We start from the raw sequence: 25,820 nt of genomic DNA, 5'->3' as shown, positions 1-25,820 counted from the left end.
AACTAAAAGACTTTGCATACCTCAGTGAAAATCAAAGATCCCGCGTGCCGCAACTAAGACCCAGTGCAACCGAGGAAATGAGTAAAATAAATACTTTTTAAAAAAATAAATTTGGGGGGTGCACAGTCACTCCCCTGATAGAGGGTACCCACCGGGATGGGAGGGGCAGACTGCTGCAGTGCTCCGCCTAGGCAACTGTACATGCTCGCACAGAAGCAGGAGCCATTTGCCGTGTGGGCCTCATAGCTGCTAAGTTATTGTGCTGCTGTTGCTGTGGGATGTCACGGAAGCTGGGCACTGCCAACCGGTGCCTCGTGCCATGAGGTGCTGAAGCTTGTTAACAGTTGAATTGTGTGTCCCTCTGCTTCCCCTGCTTCTTATGTTAAAGTCCTAACCTCCAGTAGCTAAGCATGTGGCCTTATTTGAAAATAAACTTGTTGCATAGTTAATAGAAGCAGTGACAGATTTTACTTTCTTGAACGCCAAAAATCACTGCAGATGGTGACTGCAGCCATGAAACTAAAAGACGCTTGCTCCTTGGAAGAAAAGCTATGACAAACCCAGACAGCATATTAAAAAGCAGAGACATAACTTTGCAGACAAAGGTCCAACTAGTCAAAGCTATGATTTTCCAGGAGTCATGCACAGATGTGAGTTGGACCATAAAGAAGTCTGAGTGCTGAAGGACTGATGTTTTTGAACTGTGGTATTGGAGAAGACTCTTGAGAGTCCCTGGGACTATAAGGAGATCCAACCAGTCAATCCTAAAGGAAATCAGTCCCGAATAGTCATTGGAAGGACTGATGTTGAAGCTGAAGCTCCAATACTTTGGCCACCTGATTCGAAGAACCAACTCATTGGAAAAGACCCTGATGCTGGGAAAGATTGAAGGCAAAAGGAGATGGGGGTGGCAGAGGATGAGATAGTTAGATGGTATCACTGACTCAATGGACATGAATTTGAGCAGACTCTGGGTGATGGTGGAGGACAGAGGAGCCCAGTGTGCTGCAGTCCATGGGGTCACATAGAGTTGGACACGACTTAGCAACTAAACAAGAATTAGTTAAGATGAGGTCATTAGGGTGGGCCCTGATGCAATATGACTGGCATCCTTATGAACAAGGGAAACAGGCCCCCGACACACACAGTGAGACAGCCGTGTGAACACTAGAGTTCTCCTGCCTCAGCCCAGGAACCAGGAGGGGGACTGAAACAGATCCTCCCCTACTGCTTTCCGAGAGGGCACGGGCCTGCTAACACCTTGATCTCAAATGTCTCGACCCCCAGGACTGTGAGACAATCCTGGGTCTGTAGCACTTTATTCTGGAAGCCCTAAGGAAATGAATTCACTGCTTCTTTGAGGGGAGGCAGGCTGCCTGGTGAGAAGGTCCTACTATAACCCAGGTGGAAATGCCAGCAGGTGTACCTGAGCCTTTGCAGAGTGATGGGGACAGGAGGGCTGCCTTGAGGAGGGGCTGCAGACTCCGTGATGCAGACAGATGCTCCCTACCCCTTGGCAGGTTCTCCCGTGCTACCCACTGACCCGGGCTGCCATGTGGGGACCCGGGCATCTGCATGAGCTCTGTTAACCTTCTGCAGCCCAAGCAGCTCCAGGCAAAACAATGACTTTCACAGCTCGCTGGTCAGCATACAAACTGTACCACTTCATCCATGCCCAGGTGGCCTACAGACACAGAACCACTGACCATTGAGACTCCCGGGCAAACCTGACAGAGCTGCCCAACAGCAACGAGACTCTCCCCGTGTCCCCATCGAGGCAGACAGGACCGTCCATCGCTATTTCCTGCTGCCATGACAACGTGCCTCATGTGCCTTCTATCTGGAGGATCTTGCTGTACCTTCAAGAAGGCTCTTCCCTGGAGGTGGCATCTCAGTCCACAAGCAGCTGATAACCCGTTGCCCCATCACAAGGACATCCCCTGTTATTCAACACCCCACCTCATTAAGACTCTTCCTGTGGCTGAGGGCAGGGGTTGGCTGCCATGTCATGGGTCCTGCCTGCTAACCGGGGCACCCAAACAGCATAGGAGTGGATGGCTGGCACTCAGCACTCCTAGTCCACTGGCAACTCCACACATTATGGGGAAAGGGTTACAATGTTTCTAAAAGATAGCTGACGACTAGCCTGGATATAAAAGATGATCCTATTGCAAAGTAAGGATGATGCTGAAATTGGCTCACAAGCCTCATTCAAGTTCAAACATGAAGATAATAGCTTAAAGATAAAAATTCTCAGGCATATAGGGTGTACTATCTCTTAACCTCAATGTTTTCAATTTTCCATTTTTTACTTAAGAATTAACTTTAACTGAAAGAATCATTAATAATGGCCACAGATTATCATTTGGCATCTTCTAGAGATTGATTCGTTCCCCACCCCCAACTATGGGAAGCTCTTACCCTCAGGACCTCAGAATTTAACCTTTTATGGAAACAGGGTCTCACAGAAGTAAATGAGTTCAAATGAAGCTTTTAGGGTGGGTCCTAATCGAATATGAGTGGGGCTTTGCAGGAGGCGCCAGTGGTAAAGAACCCCCTGCCAATGCAGGAGATAGAAGAGATGAGGGTTCAGTCCCTGGGTCGGGAAGATCTTCTGGAGGAGGAAATGGCAACCCACTCTAGTATTCTTGCCTGGAGAATCCCATGGACAGAGGAGCTTGGCGGCTACCGTCCATAGGGTGCAAAGAGTTGGAAACAACTGAAGCAACTTAGCATGCATGCATGATGTCCTTACAAAACGGGAGAGAGACACACACAGAGGGAAGGTGAGACGACACAGGGAGAAGGCCACATGAGGACAGAGATCAAGGTGATGTATCTAGGACTCCCCTGGTGGTCCCGTGGTTAAGACTCTGAGCTCCCAGTTCAGGAGGTTCATTCTCTGGGGAACCAAGAGCCTGAGTACTGCACAGCATAGACAAAAAAAAGTGATGTATCTATAAGCCAAAGATGGCCAGCAAAGGAACCAACCCTGAGGAAACCTGGATCTTGGAGTTCCAGCTTCCAGATCTGTGAGACAATACAGCTATTTTAAGCCGCCCAGTTTGTGGCATTTGTTACAGCAGCCCCATGGTAACTCAGCCTACATCTAGTAACAACTGTTTCAGGCTGGAGTTATCAGTGACGGTGAAGAACAACAGGTGAAAGCTTGTTGTGAAACAAATACAGCACTTTCACGGTCATTCACAGACACAGAGCAACAGCAAGGAACGTCATGGATATGCAAGTTCCATCTGAGGTCCAACGAGATAACTCTCTGCTCCCCCTACCTTTTTAAAAAAACTTTTAATTTTGTATTGAGGTATAGCTGAAGAATCGATGCTTTTGAACTGTGGTGTTGGAGAAGACCCTTGAGAGTTCCTTGGACTGCAAGGAGATCAAATCCTAAAGGAAATCAGTCCTGAATATTCATTGGAAGGGCTGATGCTGAAGCTTCAATACTTTGGCCATTTGATGAGAAGAGCTAACTCCTTGGAAAAGACCCTGATGCTGGGAAAGATTGAAGGCAGGAGGAGAAGGGGACAACCGAGGATGAGATGGTTGGATGGCATCACCCACTTGATGGACTTGAGTTTGAGTAAACTCCAGGAGTTGGTGATGGACAGGGAAGCCTGGTGTGTTGTAGTCCATGGGGTCACAAAGAGGTGGACAGGACTGAGTGAATGAACTGAACTGACAGCCAATTAACAAACAAAGTTGTGATAGTTTCAGGTGAAGAGTGAAGGGATTCAGCCATAATATACATGTGTCTACTCTCCCCTCAAACTTCTCTCCCTCCCATCCAGGCTGCCACATAACACTGAGCAACTCTCTGCCTTCTTATTTCAGGTCTTCTACTGTAAATGAGTGTCTTCTACTGTAATATCGTGGTCTCCATGTAAATTCCTTGCTTAGCAATTAATAAGTATATTGGGGGAAACAGACTGTGCAAATAGCCCATTTCTCCTTGAGTTTTTGCCCTCTAATTGTAGCATCCCTCAGTGTATCCTGCCGACAACAATTACTGCGGTGTTTGCCTATTGGTAATATTCTAGTTTACACATTTATTCATTGGAATTCTTCTATAAAGAAGAGCTGCCCCTTCTCATCTATGTATTCAATTATTTATATCAGTATGGACTCATGGATATCTATTTTACTCTAGGGGTTATAATCTAATACTATCATTATTTAAGTTATCACAAATTATTCCAGCTTTGCCATTAGGTGCGCCTTCTGGTTGGTTTCTGTGTTGTTCTGACATGTCCCCATCCTTTTGGGAGCACTTCCTTGTGTTATGGCACTACAAGCTGTGCCAGGCTCATCTGGTACTTTTCCAGCCCTGGTTCTGGAATGAACCACTTCTCCAAAATACCCTCAGAGAGGGCGATGGCACCCCACTCTGGTACTCTTGCCTGGAAAATCCCATGGACGGGGAAGCCTGGTGGGCTTGCAGTCCACGGGTTGCAAAGAGTCGGACGCAACTGAGTGACTTCTCTTTCACTTTTCACTTTCATGCATTGGAGAAGGAAATGGTAACCCACTCTGGTGTTCTTGCCTGGAGAATCCCAGGGATGTGGTAGCTTGGTGGGCTACCGTCTATGGGGTCACACAGAGTCGGATACGACTGAAGCGACTTAGCAGCAGCAGCAGCCAAAATACCCTTGACTGGGGAATGGTGTTTGGAAACCAAGATCCTGGCCCTAGAGGGTGCTCATGGCTATGTGGTGACAGTTCTTTAATGCCCTGTCAGTGAACACAGCTCGGATGTATGTATCTCTTCCATGTATGTTTATTTACATATGTATGTTCGCATCTATACCTACTGTCCATCCATCCGTCCATCTGTTCATCCAGTTAAGCTATGAGTTCATACTGAAGTAAAGTGTTAGTCTCTCAGTCGTGTCCAACTCTTTGTGACCCTATGGCCTGTAGCCCTCCAGGCTCCTCTGTCCATGGGATTCTCTAGGCAAGAATACTGGTCTGTCCATGGGATTCTCCAAGCGAGAATACTGGAGTGGTTAGCCATTACCTTCTCCAGGGGATCTTCCTGACCCAGGGATGGAACCTGTGTCTCTTGCATTGCAGGCAGATTCTTTACCATCTGGACCACCAGGGAAGCCTGAGTTCATACTAATACCTCTAATTCTAATTAAATATTACAGTTATCTTAGTCTTCCCCTTTTTCTGACCGTGAGAAACTTGACTCTTCATCAGTCACAACATATTTATTTTGTTCAATCTTGGTGCACACATAAAGCAATTTCAGAATCACTAACCCAAAGTCCTGTATGAAACATTGACTAATTGGAGTGTAGCATTTATGCATTTCTTTTTTTGCCTTTTTTTTTTTTGTCTTTAGCCTTATAGTATCCAGTCAAAATAATGTTTCCTGAAGTTACTTAGGTTAGGTCATTTTTTTCCACTGTACTCCTTGCAGTCGATAACACTAAGCATTTGTGTTACACTTAGGGCCATCTGTTACTGTGTGTATTCCATCTTGGGTATTTCCCACATCCTGGAAGATTGGAATTGTTTGCTTATTTTGATGGGGGAGGTATGTGAACATGAAACAGCATCACAGCCCTAAGTCAGTCCTGTACAAACTGTGGAGCTCAGGAAGGGCTGTTCCTTCCTGACCCTTCCCCTTTCCCCTACCTCACTCCTTCTAGCCCTTTCCAATCCACCCCCAGTACACACCTAACCTTTCCACTTCTACTTTACTCCTCTTGCCGCCTACCTTTTAAAATACTTTCTACCCAGCTCGATTCACGCTCGGGCCTCAGCGCATGCTCGCCACTACACTGTATGTTAGTGGGTGCTAATGACCCCTGAAGTCCATTCTATGTCTGCAGTTTCTCTGTTACATAATGAAACTGGACATTTTGACTTAATATGCTCAGCAGACAGATTTGAGAAAACAATCACAGCTTTCCTTGATTGGGTCAGTTCTGAGATCGAGTCTTGCACCCACTCAGGAAAGTATGAGCTCACAACAATGAAACCTCTTACTCGTCTTGGATACAAAGGGCCGCAGGTAACTAGAATTCAGCCTGATGGGAATGTTTGGAAAACATTTTCAAATTTCTGCTACATTATTTTTTTTTAATAGCATTTTAAAACAATTTGGTGGTATAAGGAATTATCTTTTTAATATATGAAAAATGATAGGACTAAGGGGACAAAGGGTAACATAAAGATTTGCAAAAGAAAAGTACAAGTAAGAGGGCTTTGAGGTTTTTTTGGGTCATACAACAACCTCTTTAATGCTCCAGTTGTTCATTTTCTCTGCAATCAGTATTTGATTTTCTGATTGGGAAAGGAAGCCACCAGAGATGAATCAGTAAACGCAAAGCCAGCTTTAAATATCTAGGAAGGAAAGCAGAGAGTTTTGCAAACGCAGATCCAAGGAGGAAACTGGCATCTGAGATTACGCATTTATTTTCATATCTGGAGAGCGCTTGGCTCAAAACATGATAAAATAGAAAACTTTAGGATGAGGGTAATGTGAAGTTTGAAGTCACATGCCATGACATTTCCAAAAGAAATTAATGTAAAACATCACATGTCTGACTAATTTCTGGAAATAACTATGGCCTTTCCATATGTAAAGGAAAACCAGCCCAGTGTCCCAAAAGCTTGTTACAAGCTGTAATTAGGCCATCTACTTTGGTGAGGTTGCATGGGTGGGACTGTGGGCTTGAGGAATATAGGAAAGGTTGTGGGCAACCCCAGAATCAGTGTTTATTTTATAGAGAGATCTAGGACTTCCCTGGTGGCTCAGATGGTAAAGAATCCACCTGCAATACAGGAGACCTGGGTTTGATCCCTGGGTTGGGAAAATCCCCTGGAGAAGGGAATGGCAACCCACTCCAGCATTCTTGCCTGGAGAACTCTATGGATAGAGGAGCCTGGCAGGCTATAGTCCATGGGGTCGCAAAGAGTTGGACACGACTGAGCGACTTCACGATGACACGAGGGACACGGGACTCCAAGTCAAGACAGAGTTAGGGCTGAATCCTGGCCTTATCTGAACCACTGACTGGGTCAGATAAGCTCACTAAGCCTCGTTTCTTCATCTGTGTAATGGGCAGCTTTTAGGTGGTGTGAACATTAAACCCAATGGGGAGCACTTACTAAGTGCTCAGCACAAAACAGACACTCAGTTGGTACACATAGTCCAGGGGCTAAGAGTAGGGGGCTCTGAACCCAGCTTCCAGTCTGGGATGCTGGCTCTGCCCCTTACTTGCTGTGTGACTTTGCAAAAGTCACTTAATCTCTCTGAGTGATTGAAGTGGGAGTAGTAATCCAGAATGGGGATAATAATGAAAAGCCAACTCCCAAAGGGGGATGAGAATAGAGTAGTTGCAAGGATCAAATGAATCAACATGGGCAGAGCCCCCATTAGAACTGGGCTAGGTTCCCTGCACTCTGTAATACCATCAGTGATCGTTATTAACTATAATTATTCAATCAGCCCCCTAGAAAAACGGAGGCTGCGTGGTGGTGGAAGTGGACTGTTACACAGAATACCAGGTCTGGTGCGGGGAGTTTGGAAGTTGTATTGGCAACATATGCCGAGAGCTGCAGCGTCTACAGAGGCTTCCTCGCCTCTGTCAACGGTGTGTGGGGGGTTTAACCCACAGCAGCGAGGAGAGAAGCCATTGTCCAGAGGACAAGAGCCATCAGCCGGACCAGGAACATGGCGCAACAGTGTGACTGCAGGGAACAAACATACCCTGGCTCATGTGCAAACCCCGCCCTGCAGTCAGCCTGATTCAAAAGTACCTGGTTCCAGAGCAAACCAGCCTTCATGGTGGGTAAGAGACTAAAACCTAGGGTGCTGGGTATCCCCCTCCTTTCTCTTGCAATCATTCACCCTCTGGAACGTTTATTCACATTGTGCATCTTCCATAAATGCTGTATTTCATCTCATGAGAAAAAAAAATCAATAGAAAATGAATGGGCTGTTCTGTCGTTATTTCTAAACACGATAAGAAATGATCAGCTGTCACTGTATTGACACTGTGTTACACACAGAAGTAGCTATTTGTCCCTTATTCCACTTAAACATGCAGAAAAGCATATTTCATTAATTTCCCAGGATTCCCGCCCCCCCCCCACCCCCCCAGATACAGCTCTCTGTTTCATCCTCTCTCTTCCTTCTTAAGGAACCCGTGGATTTGAAGGGAAATGACATTCCAGGTTTCTAGTGGAAGAATGCTACAGGTCACATGTTTTTATCCTCGGTTCCAAGTCCAAGAATGTTCTCAACACCTAATGTTCTAACTCTTTTATGCAGGCAAAACTTACCCTGAACTGGTCCAAGTCTGTAAATCTTTAAAATGCATCTCAGCTGGTGTAAATATCATACACAGATTCCAACAGGCTGCTCGAGACCCCACAATGGGTACTGTATGAAATGCATATGGTCTTTTTCTGCTAAAACCTGCTTCCTCTCCCAAGACATTAGAATTTCTGAATTCTGATATAAATTAGGCCCCACGGTTTTCAGATACAGGACCGTGGACCTGTAGGAGAATTCGTGATGTGGTTATGTTCCAAACACAAATCTGTGAAAATAGTTAGTGGAAGAAAATTCGAGACTTTTCTTTAAACCACCTTCTTCTTTTAAAAAACCAGAACTTGAGCTGATTTTCCTGGTGCTGATATCTCATGACTTAAAATGGGCAATAATCACTCAGAAACTTCTCCCCAGATTTTGTCCTCCCCTCCAGGGACCGCCCTAAGTGACACTCAACGTTTTCCAGAAAATACCCAATGGCACAGCATATACATAAGCAGATATGTGGGGTCACCAAACCCATGCACGTCCTTCTCGGAGGGTGCCTGATGTCAGGAGCTATTCTTTTGGAAGCCTGGCCTGCTCGGGACCCTGGGCTTGGGGTTCATTCCTACTCAGTGTGGCAAGCACTGGCCTCTGCGGACTTCAGTCTCCCATGGGTAACCTGGGGAGCATTCCACCTGCTATTTAGGACTTTTGGAATGAAATGCACAAAGATGGGCTGGCTGCTCTCCACACTTCCTTTTCTTCTGGCTGAGACGCGGCTGGAGATGAGTTACATGGTGCAAAGCTTAGTGTTCACTTCCCTTTCTGGGGACACGCTCAGACAGGTGGGGACTGGTGGCGCGTGGCTGTGTGTTACAGGTGGAAGGAGATGGGCTTGTAACAAGGTCTTTGGACCAAACTTGACATCAGAACCTGCAAGGAAAGCAGGTGTAAACAGAGATGGTGGTGTTGCAGGAAGGTGAGCTGTTGGGGACCCAGGGATCTGGGGGCAAAGACGTCATTTAAGGGTACTCAGTTACTCATTAGGGTGTGGCCTCAATGATTCAAGGTTTGGCTGAAACTGGCAAAGCTCTAACGCTTGTGAACACTATTTAAATCAGTGGTTCTCTGCCCTGACAGCCCAGAGACTCAACCAGAACAGCATTTTCAAAGGTCTGTGGGTGATTTCAATGTGGTGGTGGAGGGCTTCTGCCCAAAGACGGATGAATCCACTTAGATTTATTCGGGGCAAGAGAAGAAGGCGTGCTCCAGCTGTCCTGTTTCTCCTCTGTCTGGGGGACAGAACCCCCTCCTCACTGAGCAGGAGAGGAAAAGCTCACAGCACAGGGCCCCAGGAGCTCAGGGTTTATCAGAAGCAAGCAGCAGAGAACAAATGTTAATGTTTAATCGAATAAGGGTGACTTGTGAATCCAGAACTTTCCTACCTGGGGCTTTCCCACTCCTGGTCGTCCTTGTCCTTCTCTTCTCTGGTGTCTCCAGAATGCGGGTGTTTCTGCACAATTCGCATCCCACCAGCTTTCACTGAAATGAAGACGAAGGTGTGTGATCAGTGTGGACATGCAACCACCAGATGGCAGGGGAGCTACTCAAAGGTGTGTGGCTGTCCTGTGGCCCCAAGTCCAGGCCAGCTGGCAGTGACAGCTATTAATCATGGAGAATAGTGCTATTATTGCAGTTCTTGAGTCACTAAGTCACAGCTGACTCTTTGCAGTTCTGTGGACTGTAGCTTACCAGGCTCCTCTGTCCATGGGATTGTCCAGGCAAGAATACTGGAGTGGGTTGCCATTTCCTTCTCCAGGGGATCCTCCCAACCCAGGGACTGAACCATGTTGAAGCCCCAGTACTGTTGTGGGAGATTTAGTATGATAGGATGCTCAACACTGTCTCGTGCTCTGGAGCCACTTAGAAACTTTCCAAGGCTCATCTGTGTGTCTGGTCTCCTTTCAAGTTGGTTAAGAGCAGTGGTGGTACCAGAGTACAAACCACGTGGAGAAAGCGGCCGCCGGCTTTTAGGTTTTGTTCGGTTTTGTGAGGCAGCAGCGGCCACTCCATCCCTGCCTGTGACATTCTCTCAAATGCCGATGGTGCTCTGATGGGGATACAGCCACAGGCGACACAGGACATCGGCCATGTCACAGCACAAAGCCCGCTCTGGTTACGGCCTTTCCCAGACTGTGCTGTGAAACCCTGGGGTTGGCAGAAGTTAAGTTCATTTTTAAAAAACAGCCTTATTGACATATAATTCACATACGATGTGGTCCCCCTAGTTAGAGTGTACAGTTCAGCAGTTTTGTGTATATTCAGAGTCACAGCACTGTGGCCACAATCATTGTCAGACAATATCATCACCCTCAACAGAAACCCATCAAAGGTCCCTCTCCAACCCCTCCTCTCCCCTCAGCTCCTAGCAACCAGTCACCTGCACTGGCCTATTCCGGACATCTGACAAATGGATTCGTAAAATACGCTGCCTTTGGTGACAAGATTTTTCTCTTACCATCATGCTTCCAAGGTTTCCCCATGTTGTGACATGTGTCAGTACTTCATTCCTCTTTTCTTGTAAAGATTTTTTTTTTTTGGATGTGGACCATTTTCAAAGTTTTTATTGGATTTGTTACAACACTGTCTTGGTTCTCTTGGCCTTTTGACCTCGAGAAATGTGGGATCCAAGTTCCCCAACCAGGGATGGAACCCACACATCCTGAATTTAGAAGATAAAGTCCCAACCGCTGGACCGACAGGGAAGTCCCTTCATTCTTTTTCATGGCTGAATAATATGCCACTGCATGGATAGCCCGCATTTTAAGATGCACTCATCTGTGCATGGCCATGTGTGCTTTTTCCATTTTGGCTCCTGCGAATAAAGCCATTATGAACGACTGTGTATGCAAAGTTTTGTGTGGCCACACGGACTTATACCCTTATTTCCTTGGTACATATGTAGGAGTGGAATAGTTGAGTGACATAGTAATCCCATATTCACTCTCTTGAAAGATCTTCAAATGCTTTCCAAAGCCATGGCACTGTTTTACACTCCAACCAGTGGAGGTTCCAATTTCTCCACATGCTTACCAACTCTTGCTATTGCATTTCTTTGTAAATATAGTTGTTCTAGTAGGTGTGGTATCTTATTATAGTTTTACTTGTATCTCCTTAATAATTAATACGTTAATGCTGTTTTGCAAGAGAAAAAGCAGCAATAAAAATGGAGATTCTAGGATCTAGTAAGTGTGGAAAGAGCTAGGTTGAACAAACTAAGTGGGTTTCCTCAAGACAGATATTCTGCCTTTAGCATGCACCGTAAGCTTTACGTGGGCACACAGAGTGTGTAGTCTTTCCCAAGTGTATTTGACCACAGAATGTCCCTCCTTCCCCAGTAATGCTGGTTATCATCCTTTCGGACTCCTGTATTCCACGGGATAAAGTTTGGAAATGCTGGCCTTATATGAAAAGCCAGTGTCACACAGCAGTTGACAGCGTTGTGTTTTAGAGTCAGCAGGTCCCTCCATGTCCTCAGCTACATGTTCTCAGAGTAGTCACCTGCTCAAAGTCTCAATGCTTCATCTCCAGAAAGGGGTTAAGAGCCACGTCCTAAATTGGAGGAGTTTAGATGAGAAGAGAAGCTGTAAGTCCTAACTCCCAAAGTGATGCTGTTTGGAGGTGGGGCTTTGGAAAGTGCTTAGGTCATCAGGCTTCCCTGGTGGTTCAGATGGTAAAGAATCCACCTTTGTTGCAAGAGACCATTCAGTCCCTGAGTTGGGAAGATCCCCTGGAGAAGAGAACAGCTACCCACTCCAGCATTCTTACCTGGAGAATTCCATGGACAGAGGAGCCTGGCAGGCTACAGTCCATGGGGTCGCAAAGAGTCAGACATGAGTGAGTGGCTTTCACTTTTTTCCTTCCTTTTCACTTAGGTCATAAGGGTGGAGCCCTCATGAACAGGATTAGCGCGCTCCTAAAGAGACCCCTGAGAGCTCCCTCACCCTTTCTGCCAGGGAGGACAGAGAATATAGTTGTCTGTGAACCAGGACATCACCAGACATTGAATCTGCTGTTGGCCTGACCCTGGACTTCCAGCCTCCAGAATGTCCTTTGTTTATAGCCACCAGTCGATGGTATTCAGTTGTAGCAGCCCAAACAGACTAAGACAGAGGTACACAGCAGCTTCCCAGCACTTAATGGAAAGCAGACTTTGCTAACTGAGCTCACTGTCTAGGGTTCGTATGTGGGGCTCACAGCACTACCCACCCCCCAACCTACCCACACCCCCTCCCCCTCTGCCCCAGGACAGCCACTCCATGTTCTGTCACAGCCCTGCTTCGATCACAAAGTACAGCCAGCTGGTCAGGCCACTTCTTCCAGTGTTTCAAATTAAGTTGTTCTTGCTGTTCAGTTGCTAAGTCTCATCTGACTCTTTGTGACCCCACGGACTACAGCATGCCAGGCTTCCCTGTCCTTCACTATCTCCTGAAGTTTGCTCAAACTTATGTCCATTGAGTTGGTACAGCCAAATTTAAGTTGGACCCTGCTGATGACAGCTCAGGACTGCTTTCTTTGTGATGCTGCAAACAGGAAGGAGAATGTGAGACACCTTGAGGCGTATACACTCGAGGTTTACTAGTTTTCAATTTCCCTGGGAGAATTCAGAAAGCTGCTGGTGGCTGCAGCATGGCCAGTGGTACCCAGAGGCACTCGCTCAGAGGAAGGTAAAGCAGAGGCATGAGAAATAAAAGACTGCATTTAATGACATGTCTGCTGGCCTAGGTTTGGGACGAGATTCTCCCTGCTGCCACCACCACTTCTTTTCAGTGTGGATATTCCATTTGTTAAGAAAGAAGTATAATCCTGTCCAGTAATTCTCTCAAAAATCTGATTTTATCCTGAAATTTTTTGAAGTAGGAATAATTATCCTGACTGATTTTGATTCCAATCATTTTATCTTTTCATTTCTAGAGCGTTTCCCCCCTCGAATTCATCTGGTCTTTATTTGAGAGCATTTTACTTGTTTCCCATGTTTTTGATTCTTTTATACATTTTATCATTCTAGGCATACTTGTCTTATGGTTGTATACCTAATTTTTTTAGTTTTAACTTTTGATTGTGCTGGGTCTTAGTTGCTGCTCACAAGCTTCTCTAGTTGGGGCTGTGCACCTCTCTAGTTGTGGTTCACAAGCTTCTCACGGAGGTGACTTCTCATGTGGAGTACGGGCTCAGGAGTTGCTCTTCGCAGGTTCCAGAGCTCGGCTCAGAAGTTGTGGGGCACAGGCTCAGTCGCTCCACAGAATGTGGAATCTTCCTGGACCAGGGATCAAACCAGTGACCCCTGCGTTGGCAGGTGGGTTCCTATTCACTGTACCACCCGGGAGTCCTATGTAATTATTTTATCATCAGGAGTCTCACCCCCACTGTTCGTTTTTCTGAATCTGGCTCATTTAGGGGGACCGTCTTCAGTGAGCCTCTGTCTGTGGGGATCCTCCAGGGGTGGTCTAGGCAGCACCCCTTGGAAAGATGCTATGCATGCTTCTGTCAAACCAAGGGTAAGGGCAGCAGAAAATCCTTTTTACATCTGATTTCTCAGGACAGGAAAGACCAAAGTGTAAATCTGAACAGACTGCCCATGTACAGGCAGATCTGCAGTTACAAATTCTCAAGGAGACTCAGTTCTCCATCTGGAGGCCATTCTGAAACACACCAGCTTCCTCACCAACCCACTGTGCTGCTGGACACTTTCCTGCACCCTTTCTCCACGGGTTTGGCTCCTGAGCACCCAGCTTGTAGCTGGGGTCTTAAGCTAAATGAGGCTGTGTGTGTGTTGTGGAGGGGGGGAGGTTGCCTAATTAAACATGAGTTAAAGTCGCTTCGGTCATGTCCAACTCTTTTCAACCCCATGGACTGTAGCCTGCCAGTCTCCTCTGTCTGTGGAATTCTCCAGGCCAGAATACTGGAGTGAGTAGCCGTTCCTTCTCCAGGGGATCTTCCCTACCCAGGGATCGAACCCAGGTCTCCTGCATTGCAGGCAGATTCTTTACCATCTGAGCCTCCAGGGAAGCCCAACACGACTGGTGTTCTTATCGGAAGAAGAGGAGACACCAAGTCACTTCCTGCCTCTTGGGGGCCCAAGGCTCAGACTAACCGTTCTCAATTTAGTTTCTTCTTTGGGTGTTGCTCCTAGAGATCACCCTCACTTTGGGCTAAGATTTAAAGAAGAAAAACAAAACAAAAATACCATTTTCAGGTGGCTTCTCAAGATTTCCAGGGTTATGAAGCCTGCCAAACCTTAAGAAATGGAGACTGAAAATTCTACAATTATGTTTACGTTATTCTTTACCCACTCTCTTGAAATGTAAGATTATGAATGCTTTTGTTTGAACAATAAGGCTAGAATCGTCCCATTAAACATTAAAAAAAAAAAGCATTTTCCTGCCCCACTTATCCCAATCCTATCCCATGTCCATAAGAAATGGATCAAAGGTGCTGTTATGAGTTGAACTATGACCTCCCCAAGTTCGTACATTGAAGCCCTGATCTCTGGAACTTTAGACCTGACTGGGTGTGGAGACAGGCCTCTAAAGAGGTGATTAAGGGGACCTCCCTGGTGGCCCAGTGGTTAAGAATCTGCCTTCCAAGGCAAGGGATCTGGGTTTGATCCTGGTTCAGGAACTAAGAACCCACATGCTGCAGGAAAACTAAGCCTAGGCACCTCAACTAGAGAAAGCCCGCATGCTGCAACAAAGACCTAGTGCAGCTAAAAAAAAGAGAACTAATCAAGTGAAAAAGAGGCTGTTAGGGTGGCCCTAGGGCTTCCCAGCTGGTGCAGTGGTAAAGAATCCACCTACCAATACAGAAGACATAAGAGACGTGGGTTTGATCCCTGGGTTGGGAAGATCCCCTGGAGAGAGGAATGGCAACCCACTCCAGTATTCTTGCCTGGAGAATCCCATGGACAGAGGAGCCTGGCGGGCTACAGCCCATGGGGTCATAGAGAGTCGGACACGACTGACTTTATACTCACACACACACAGAGTCACACACTCACACACACACAGGGTGGCCCGAATCTGATAGGCCTGGTCTTTTTATCAGAAGAGGAAGAGACACCCGGGACACACGTGCACAGAGGAAAGGCTACATGAGGACACAGAGGGAAGGTGGCCATCTGCAAACCAAGGAGAGAGGCCTCAGGAGAAACTACACCTGTTGGCACCTTGATCTTGGACTCCTGGGCTCCACGACCGTGAGAAAATAAATTTCCGTTGATGGAACCACCCAGTCTGTGCTATTTTGTTATAGCAGCCTGCACAAAGTAATACAGATGCCCATTTAAAAATAATCTCTGAATCATTTCAACTTGGCAGACAAAACACCTTGACACTGTAAGTCCCGGGTGTATTCTATCAACTGGCTAAAAGTAAAAAGGGTGTGCAACTCACTACAAAAGGAACAGATGATGAGTGTCAAGGTGATGTTCAAAATAATCAAGTCTTGAGAAGCTCGCAGGGAGCCTGTCCACTCCTCTCTTGAAGTAGGCACACACTCCCAGACCCACACCTCCATTTCAGCACTTCATTTAATCCAGTTTATAAAAACAATTAACTTCATCAGTCTCTCACAGTATGGGTGGTGATTAATGCTGCAATAAAGTGGCAATAATAATAACTCAAGGCTGAGACAGATTCATTTTAACTTGCATGACTGCCAAAAAATATGACAGCATATATTTATCGATTGTTTTATCACTGTCACTAGGACCCTTCATTGGTCAGAAAAACAAAGGAAGAGTTACTTCTGCAGAAATCTTTGCAGAATTATTTGCAAATGCAAGTATTTTTCTGAGACAGTAGTAAAAACTAAAACAGACTTTTGTTGTGATGGTTGTTATTCAAATGTGAGCTTCAAATGTAAAGAATAACAAGCTTCCTCTTGGTAGGAATCCTGGGCAGAAGTTAAGGTTTAGTTATGAATTCTGGGAGCCAGATCCCCAGGTTCAAGTGCCAGCTCTACATGTGCATGTGTTTGTGTGTCTGTGAGTGTCCAGGCAAGCTGCTGGCACTCTGCCTCCGGGTCCCATCTGTGAAGAAAGGGTGGCAATGCTCTACCCCCAGAGGTTTTCTGAGGACTGAAGAGGGAGCCCACATGGAACACCTCCATCAGGGCCTGACTCCCACAAATGCTCAACTCCTGGCTACTCTCATTCATTTCAGTTGCTCAGTCGTGTTTGACTCTTTGCAACCCCATGGACTACAGCACACCAGGTTTTCCTGTCCGTCACCAACTCCTGGAGCTTGCTTAAACTCATGCAATCCAGCTGGTGATGCCATCCAACCATCTCATCCTCTGTCATCCCCTTCTCCTCCTGCCTTCAATCTTTCCCAGCATCAGAGTCTTTTCCAATGAGTCAGCTCCTCACATCTGGTGGCCAAAGGATTGGCGTTTCAGTTTCAACATCAGTCCTTCCAATGAATATTCAGGACTGATCTCCTTTAGGATGGACTGGTTGGATCTCCTTGCAGTCCAAGGGACTCTCAAGAGTTTCTCCAACACAACAGTTCAAAAGCATCAATTCTTTGGCACTCAGCTTTCTTAATGGTCCAACTCTCACATCCATACATGATTACTGGAAAAACCATAGTTTTGACTTTGCTGGCAAAGTAATATCTCTGCTTTTTAATATGCTGTCTAGGTTTGTTATTAAGCTAGTTAAGTTTGTTATTAAGGTTTGTTTTAACACTGAGCACCCAGCGCTCAGAGCCCTCTGTGTGTGTGTCCTTGGTGGCTTACCACCTCCTCCCAGTTTCCTCTGTGTGAAGTGGGGGTGGCAGGACCTGAACACCAGATCGTTGAGGGAGCCGTGCACCCTCCATGGTGAGGGACTCCCCGCCCCAGCAGCTGACCACCTCCAGGACTGTCCTCAGCCCATCACCATCTAAGGAAGCTTTTGGAAGAGTTGAGGACCCTGGATAACCCTTCCCACTGGGTGGCCACGTGCCAGGCCCGGTTCTAACCACTGACCAGTTACCACCCCACCCACCTCACCCTAACCCTGTGGTGCAGATCACCCCCCAACCCCAACCCCAGGAGGAGGGGAAGCCACAGCGAGCAGAGGTAGCCGGTGCCCTTAATCTCACCCCACAGGCCTCTTCCTGCTTGAACATTCCAGGAAACAGAGCATCAGTGCTCCTCAGAGAGATGCCTCCGGGCAGGTTCTAGGCCCAACCTGCCCAGGAAGAAAGTGCTTTGATGTGGAAAGCTCTCTGTGAAGCAGCTTTTCCTGCCCACAGAGCAAAGAGGGCGGAGGAAACCTCGGCCTTTGTCAGGGGAGGAAGCAACCGAGGACAGTGAGCCCTGGGGCGGGGCAGCCCCCACCCCCCCAGGTGCAGGGGTGCCTGGCTGTGAAAGGGTCCCCAACAGACGGCTCCATCCCCTCAACAGCAGGCCAGGAAGACCCACAGCTGCAGGCCAGGCAGGGTGAAGAGGAGGGTGTCCCCAGCGGGCTTGAGACGGTAAGAGCGCCCGGAGCCAGGGAGGGGCCAGCCCCGGGGACCAGCAGGGCAGGACCCCCGAGCAGAGGCTTCCCTTTGCTCTTGCAGGGAAGTGCTATTGAAATGTGATTCAAAGGAAAGCAAACCCACCAAAAAGAAGCCAGGAAAGGCTCTGAGAATTGTTCCGGCGAGAACAAAAGGCGAGCAAACCAGAGACGCCCAAGGTGCAGATCAGGGGTGAACCAAATCCTCCCAGGTAGAGCAGGGCTGTGGCCGGAAAGCGAAGTGGGCACGAGACTGGGCCCTGGGATGGGGACAGTGGGTGGGACCAAGGCACAGGGAGGCGGTCATTCTCCGCGAAGAGGAGGGGCCCCACCCGGAGAGGGGTCTCCTTGGCCAGCAAAGAAGCCACGCCCATCCAGGGAGGCTGGCGTCCTGAGCGAGGGGCGCGCCGCAAGGAGTGGGAGAAAGAGGGGCAGCGGCTCTGAGTTAAGGGGACCCCGGGAGCTCCCCAGCCCCGCGGCCACGTTCAGTCAGTCCCCACAGGGGCTTTCCACAACGGGTGATGCTTGCCCGAAAAAATGAGTCCCCGATAAATTGCTGAACTTGCACCCCTGATGGCTTCCTCTCTGAGAAAACAGAGGATGAAAGAAGGGAAACTGCTATTCTCCACTCAGAGGCGAAAGGTGTTAGGGTGGGAAGGCCCTTAACTGACACGGAGGAACCTTGCTCGCTCTCCAGAGGTGGGGTGAGGTTCAGAGACCTCGCGCGTGGGCTGGGACTAGAGAGGCCTTCGGTCTTCCACGCAGTGCGGGCTCCATCCCCCTGCGGCTGTGACCCAGAGGTCAGAGTGCCTGGTCGTTGTTCAGTTGCTCAATCCTATCCGACTCTATGGCGCCATGGACTGCAGCACACCAGGCTCCCCTGTCCTTCACTATCTCCTGGAGTTGACTCAAACTCATGTCCACTGAGTCGGTGATGCCATCCAACCATCTCATCCTCTGTTGGCTACTTCAACTCGTGGCCTCCATCAGGGTCTTTCCCAGGAAGTCACCTCTTCCCATCAGGCGGCCAAAATATTGGAGTTTCAGCTTCAGTCCTTCCGATGAATATTCAGGGTTGATTTCCTTTAGGATGGACTGGTTGGATCTCCTTGCAGTCCAAGGGACTCTCAAGAGTCTTCTCCAGGGCCACAGTTCAAAAGCATCAATTCTTCGGTGCTCAGCTTGTGTGGTGACGGGGCCAAGACCTGCCAGACAGTGACTGGTCCAAAGGTGAGGAGTGGGAGAGGCAGACACAGGGGAAACTGTGAGTTCAGGGAGGTTGGTTTCAGAAAGCCCAGGGAAGAGCAAGATCCCTGCCTGGAGGTTCTCGGGGACAGGCAGCCCGACAGTGTTCACTGACCACAACCCCAGTCTTCCCTGCAGTGAGTGGGGCCATTTACCTGGGTCGTGGCTGATTCCAGGGAAAATAGACTGCGGTAAGCAGGGTAATGTCCCCCTCCCCACCAAGCTGGCCACACTCTAGTCCCCCACCTGTGACTATGCTTGGCAAGGAGGAATTAAAGTTGCAGATGGTACTGAGGTTGTTAATCAGCTGACCTCAAAATAAGAAGGCTATTCTAGATTACGTGGCTGGGCAACTGTGTTCACAAGGGGAACCTGAAATGTGACACAGGAGCATCAGCGTGCCTACTGTGAGGAAGGCTGGAACAACTGTTGCAGTGGAGGAAGGGGCCGTGCACCCAGGAGCGTGGGGGCGTCTGGAAAGTGGAAGCGGCAGAAACGGGGTTCTCCTCTGGAACCGCCAGATGAACCAGCCCTGCAAATGCCTTGATGTCTGTCCAGTGAAACTCATTTTGGACTTCTCACCTCCAGAACTGTAAGACGATAGAGCGGTGCTCTTTTAAACAACAAAGTTTATCGTCCTTTGCTACAGCAGCCACGGGAAACTAATACAGTGACACCTGGCATTTGCAGGTGGCATCTCCAGGCCCCCACACCTCAGCCTGCACTCAGTCCCCTCCGAGGAGTCCAGACAGAAGCAAACCTTGACTTGTTCAGCCACTGCGATTTGGACCTGTCTGTTACAACAGTGAATACAACGTAATACAGCTGATATAACTGTAACTAATACAGGACCTGATACAAAAGTGTATAGTCCCTATACAAACAAAAGAGTCTATGAAGCTGGGAAGGGGAGGCCATTCACAAGACCAAGTAAGAGTGTGCAGGCATCTTATGAATTGAACAGGACACTCACAGAAGTGAGGGGGAGGAGGCACATGTCAGCCAAAGTCTCAGAGCACAGAGGGGAAATCTTAAACACGTCGTAGAAGTGCCTGGTCCACCCCAACTGGAAGCTCTTGAAAAAAACAAAAAAATGCCGTGACTAAAAGGGTCTCTCTTTTTACTTGGCATCTCAGGAGCAAAGGCGAGCTTCCCAACTGGCACTAGTGGTAAAAAAAAAAACCTGCCTGCCATTGCAGGAGACATAAGAGATGTGGGTTCTATCCCTGGGTCGGGAAGATCCCCTGAAGGAAGAAATGGCAACCCACTCCAGTATTCTTGCCTAGGAAACTCCATAGACAGAGGAGCCTAGCGCGTTACAGTCCACGGGGTTGCAAAGAGTCGGACATCGGACATGTCTTAGCAACAGAGCACACCCACACAGGAGCAAAGGCAGACACCTCTGTCCTGTACCTTCAAGCGCTGATCAGTGTGACTGGGTTGAGCACACTGGGGGGCATGATTAGCACACCTTTGATTTCATGGCTAATACAATAAAAACCAAATCAGTCTTGCCTTTCTAGCAACAGAGTGGCCTGGATAATACGAAACCTCCAAAGGGAGGTAATTCAGGGGGAAGTGTCACCCACAACCTTTTAAATGCATCCTGAATGATCAGTAGACCAGAGAACTGAATTATTTTGAAGTTACTAAAGAAAAACAAAGTGGTCTTTTTTCCACTATAATGAATAGAATTGTGTTTGTATTTCCATTTGACTCAGTTCTAGAAGGGACATAAAGTCTACTCTCGAAAGGAAACCACACACAAGATTAGTAACACTTCAAGCCATCACGTACTAGATTTATGAGGACTTTCCTGACATACAGTCTGCGTCCCCTGGGGAAATGGGAGGGGACCAGGGTTGGCAAAACGTATGTTATGAAGAGACGTTATTCCCACCACTGCCAGAAACCCACGGAAACTGGCAGGAGTGAGTCACAGTGTGGCTTGTCACCGAGTCCCCCCTTCTGTTGGGGATCAGAGTTCTGCTATTAGATGAAACAGAACCTCACTCACTCGGTTCATCTGTTATTTACAAGAATTCCCAGAAAAGCAGCAATCTCATTTCATTTCTCCACAAATACTTGGTCGCCGAGAGCAGTGGCGAGCTCTCAAATCATGAAGACTTGGCTACTTTTACAGAGGACCCAGCCACCAGCACATCACAGGATGCCAGGCAGTGCCCACCAGCACTCAGTGGGTGGACTCTGTATTTATGCACACAGTCCCCTTCCTCCGAGTCTCTTTAGGAGCCTCGTTAACCTCACGTCCCGGAAGGAGGACCTGGTGAAGAATGGAGCCCCTTTGAGAAGGGCTGCTGAGGTTCAGCAGCAGCAGCTGAGGTTCCAGGAGGCAAAGCCCCGCCCCCCCGCCCAGGGGAGCCACCCTGAAGTCACTGACTTGGGGGTGTCGGCAACACTCCAGAGGGCTTGGCCAGGTTTAAAAACGGCATTGTCCCCTTGATCCCAACTGCAAGGTGACTGTTCATTAGTGCCAAGCACTTAGAACTAACTGGTGAAGGGGAGCAGGCTGCCACCCCCAAAACCTGACTCTTGGGCAAGTATGATTTTGAGTTGATTTAAGAAACAGCACACAAGGAAAAGCTGGATACAGAGAAGTCACCCTTGCTGGGAACTTTTACACTCCAAAGGGAGATCTCCACGTGTAAGTATCTCTTTTTCTAACAGGAAGAGAAAGATGACTAAGTCACAGGAGAATCCTACTCTGCATAACGACCTTCCCCTGGCTTACCAGGCATTTCCTGGCTCCCTCCCACAAGGGGAACCTCCTCTCCAGGGCATGTTTTAGGGCATGTTTTATCATTAGTATTTAAGGTGGGGCTTGGGAGTCACTCATTTTTCTTGAGCATCTGCTATGCATACAGGAGAGATATATGTTATTGAACTGCTTCTTTTTCTTTATTAGTCTGTTCTTTATCATAAGGGGGATCTCAGCCAGAAACCTAGAAAGATAAAGGGAAAGTGATTTTTCTCCCCTATACCCCACACCCTAAGCATGCACACATACTAAGTTACTTAGTCCTATCCGACTCTTTGCACCCCTCTGGACCATAGCTTGTCAGGCTCCTCCATCCATGGGATTCTCCAGGCAAGAGTACAGGAGTGGGTTGCCATACCCTCCTCCAGGGGATCTTCCTGACCCAGGGATGGAACCTGCATCTCTTACGTCTCCTTCACTAGTAGGCGAGTTCTTTTCCATTAGTGCCACCCGGGAAGCACCCCACGCCCTGTAACACTCGGCAAACATGAGTTACGATTTCCATGATGCTGCTGCTGCCTAAGCTGGCTGAGAGTCCCGCTTGCACCACCAGGACACGCTGGAGACAGCTCAGCAGTGGAGGGAAGTTGTGGGCCTCGCGTGCCAGGGAGGAAGTGAGAGGCAGTAAGAGGATGTGGAGAAACTCACAAGCTATTTATTAGGTATCACAGAGCCAGGCCCTGCTCATCAACGGGACCCAGGCCCAGAAGCAAGGGGCACAGGCAGACAGGTAGAGGTTGTGGGATGCAGAGAAGCGTACCTGGTTCAGAGAACAATAATGAGAAAACACAAAAGAACATGAAGAGAGTCACGGAGGAGAATTTTATTGTTTTTGATTGCAGACTTAGGCACAAGATTTTATCATCCAACTTAAGCACTTAATGAAAGTGTTTCCAATGTTTCAAGGCTGTTATTTTGACTTAGGAACTGGGTTCTGGGCTATCCGTGATGATTACGCTTTATTATAGTAGATGTTTTTTTTTCTTTTAACGTTCACTCTGCAGAACTGTCTGTTCTCTGGTCATGCTGGAGTAAACAAGACCACCCAGACCTTTCTGCCAGAAAAGGCTTCCACGCAGAGGTCTCTGTGCGGTACTAACTGAGAGGCAAGACACTGCAACCAACAAAAGGTCTCTTTCTAACCTGCACCCCTGGGCCAGAATGCCAGGCCCTTCCTCCAGCTCTGGCCAAGTGTGACCACCCTTGCGAAAGCCAGGATGACAGTGACGGCTTCCTTAGTGGCTCCTGCTGGACTGGGGTCTCAAAGCCTTAAAGAGTCACTAACCTGAAGTCACTGGAGGAGTTTACCTGAGGCACTGACTGTCCCTGGGCTCCAATCCTATAGATGGTGACATTAAGCGCAGAAAGGAAGCTCTGCCCTGCTATCTCCTCAGGGACCATCTGGCACAAACCTCCCATTTCACGGATTAGGAAAACCGAGCCCTAGAGAAGTGACCAGCCTCAAACTCAGAACTCAAGTTCACCACTATGCCAGCACAAATACATTGGCTCCCTTCTCCTTGGACATAAATAAGATACTTAATTCGTGATTCACACAGCTTAGCTGTTTACAATTCAGAGAAAACTCAGAGTCCTTCGTGAAATTTCTCCCAGGGAGTTAATAGCAACAGTTTATTCCTCAGATCTTAAAGATCTCCATATGGCTGTCTCTGTATGCAATTACTGCCACTTTGCTTTGGTATCGTCCCAACACGGACATTCTACTGCTACTCACTCCCTGGGGACAGGGGAGCCCCAAGCAGACTGCGGCTGTGTGGCTGAGGGTCACCAGTGTAAACGAAGGTGTTCCCTCCTGCCTGGCTGCCCAGGTCATCAGGCAGCTGGGCAAGAACCCGCAGTGGTAGGACTTATAGGCCAGAGTTATCATGAAAGGAAACGCTTTGAAGTTCTTTTTTAACTTAAAACTAATTCAACACAGAGGTCCCCAAAATCTATTTTCCATTACAGTGGAACTGTTTTCTACAATCCCATGCCTCTCACACCCCCACCCCCATGCATCGGTTAGCCATTTTTCTTTCCTGGTGCCTGTCTTGCTGTTGAGAGCTTGTTTCACTAATGAAAAGTATGACCTACGCTGGAATGCAACATATGTTAAGGAACTGCTATATTCACTGTGGAGACAAAGAATTAGTAGAGACAAAGAATTAGTGCCCTATGGTGGGGACGGCAGGCAGAAATTGGGGAAATCTTTCCTTCAACAAGAAGATGGCATAAATGTTCCACAGAAAGCAGCCATGTTTGGCTCAGGCCTCTGTTACTAGCAGACTGAATTGATACTCTTCACTAACGTGTGGAATGAAGACCCTAAAAACCCCACACGCCGAAGCCACTGGGAGTCAGTCACCTCTGATTCCCTTAGTGCCCGTCCATATGGATTGATGGTCATTTCAAAGGAGAGGTGAAAAAAGCAATCGACCCGTTTGGGCAGATTCGAAAGAGCAAACAGGAACTGTGCTCAAAAGGGGGAGGAGACGATATGAAAATAAAGGCTGCTCAGAGTCTCATTTTCGAAGAAAAAGACTCCAGCATTTAACTTCCTTGTCTCAGAAGTTTAGGATGTATAGAAGCAAAAAGCAGAACAAAACAAAACAAAACCACTTTTGAGGAAAAGCAGAATGAGAAAGAAACTGGAGGGCGGGAAAAAAAGTCATATTGAGTGGTTAACGAAAGGAAAAAAAAAAAAAAAAGATTTCCACTCCTTTGGTTCTTTTTTGTAATGCTGTCAGCTTACAATTAATCATCGCCAAGACGCTGAGAACTCTGTGATTTGTCATTGTTTCGGCTCCTCGTTTTCCTTTCTAAAGCATCTGTGCATTCTAAGGAAGCATTCACCGCACAAACTTTTGGGGACACATTGTTCGGCAGGGCTTCTTTCAAGTCAGTCTAATCTGCACGCAACTCCCACGGACTTGCGATGTTTTCGCGTAAACAGGTGTCGCCCGCGCGGGGCTGAGTCTACCTCAGACCGCACGAGCGGACCGGCGGGCCGCCGCCTCCCCGCCCGACACCCCGCGTGCCCCGCGCCCCATGCCCGCGGGTTCGAGCCCGCCCTCCGGACCCGCGAGAGGAGAGAAAGTGGGAATGCGTCCGTACCGGCGGGCGGATGTCCAGCTTTCGTCTCCAGCTTCCCCTCGGGAGGCGAAGACATGGTGCGAAGCCGGTTTCGGACGGACTTAGGCGGCGGCGGGCTCGGGCGGCCAGGAGGGAAGCGCGTCGACAGCGAGAAGCGCGCGCGTTGCGCTCCGGGGTCGCGCACAGGCTAGCTGACCGCGGCCGCCGGGAGGGGGCGCGGCCGGCGCGCGCCGACGTGGCACGGTCCCGCCCACCCGCGGCTGCGCAGTGGCGTCACCGCGCTCTCCCAGCCCAGCCCCGCCCCGCCGGCCCCCGCCGGCCCCCGCGCGCGCCCCGTAGACTGAGCATGCGCAGTCCTTAGCGCCACGTAGGACGCCAAGGCTTGAAGCTGAGGAGGAAGAAGGGGGCGCGGGGAGGGCTGGGCGTCGGTAGACGCTGGCTATGCTGGCGAGGCAGGAGCGGGAGACTGGGTGAGCGTAGTCCAGCGGGAGGGTGTCACCCACGTGGGCGGTGGTCCGCCAACCCGCCAGAAGGACTGTGACCGTGGTGGGGAAGCTGAGCCTCCAGAGCTGGGCCCCCAGGCTGGTGGTGCGTGTCGTCGTCGGGGAACCCGCCGGTCTGCCACGTCGTCCAACTCACATCTGGAGCCGCAGTTAGGAAATGAGACACCAACGGGGACCGACCAGGGGTACGAGAATAGCCCGGATTTATTGAAGTTCAGTTAAGTCACTCAGCCGTTTCCAACTCCTTGCGACCCCATGGACTGCAGCACGCCAGGCCTCCCTGTCCATCACCAACTCCCAGAGTTTACTCAAATTCATGTCCATTGAGTCGGTGATGCCGTCCAACCACCTCATCCTCTCTCGTCC

General features: G+C 48.6%; 1 protein-coding gene and 1 long non-coding RNA gene across 6 annotated transcripts in view; one reads left to right on the top strand and one right to left on the bottom strand.

Annotated features, from left to right (window-relative positions):
- The window catches only part of DAP (death associated protein), a 66,824-nt gene extending 41,689 nt beyond the window's left edge, over positions 1-25,135 (bottom strand). The window contains 2 exon segments of the mRNA NM_001078058.2: positions 9,736-9,832; positions 24,973-25,135. Coding sequence (NP_001071526.1) covers positions 9,736-9,832; positions 24,973-25,027 — 152 coding nt within the window. The 5' untranslated portion in view covers positions 25,028-25,135.
- A 50-nt stretch (positions 25,136-25,185) lies between these two features.
- Positions 25,186-25,820, top strand: part of LOC104975286 (uncharacterized) — a 35,011-nt gene continuing 34,376 nt past the window's right edge. For all 5 annotated transcript variants that reach the window (XR_009491995.1, XR_009491991.1, XR_009491994.1 and 2 more), the window contains exon 1: positions 25,186-25,639. This is a non-coding gene — a long non-coding RNA (uncharacterized lncRNA). The remainder of the gene's footprint in view (positions 25,640-25,820) is intronic.

Source organism: Bos taurus, chromosome 20 (assembly GCF_002263795.3).
Source record: "Bos taurus isolate L1 Dominette 01449 registration number 42190680 breed Hereford chromosome 20, ARS-UCD2.0, whole genome shotgun sequence".
NCBI classification, from domain to species: Eukaryota; Metazoa; Chordata; class Mammalia; order Artiodactyla; family Bovidae; genus Bos; species Bos taurus.
Note: the sequence above shows the minus strand (reverse complement) of the source record. Positions and strands in the feature narration are given on the sequence as shown.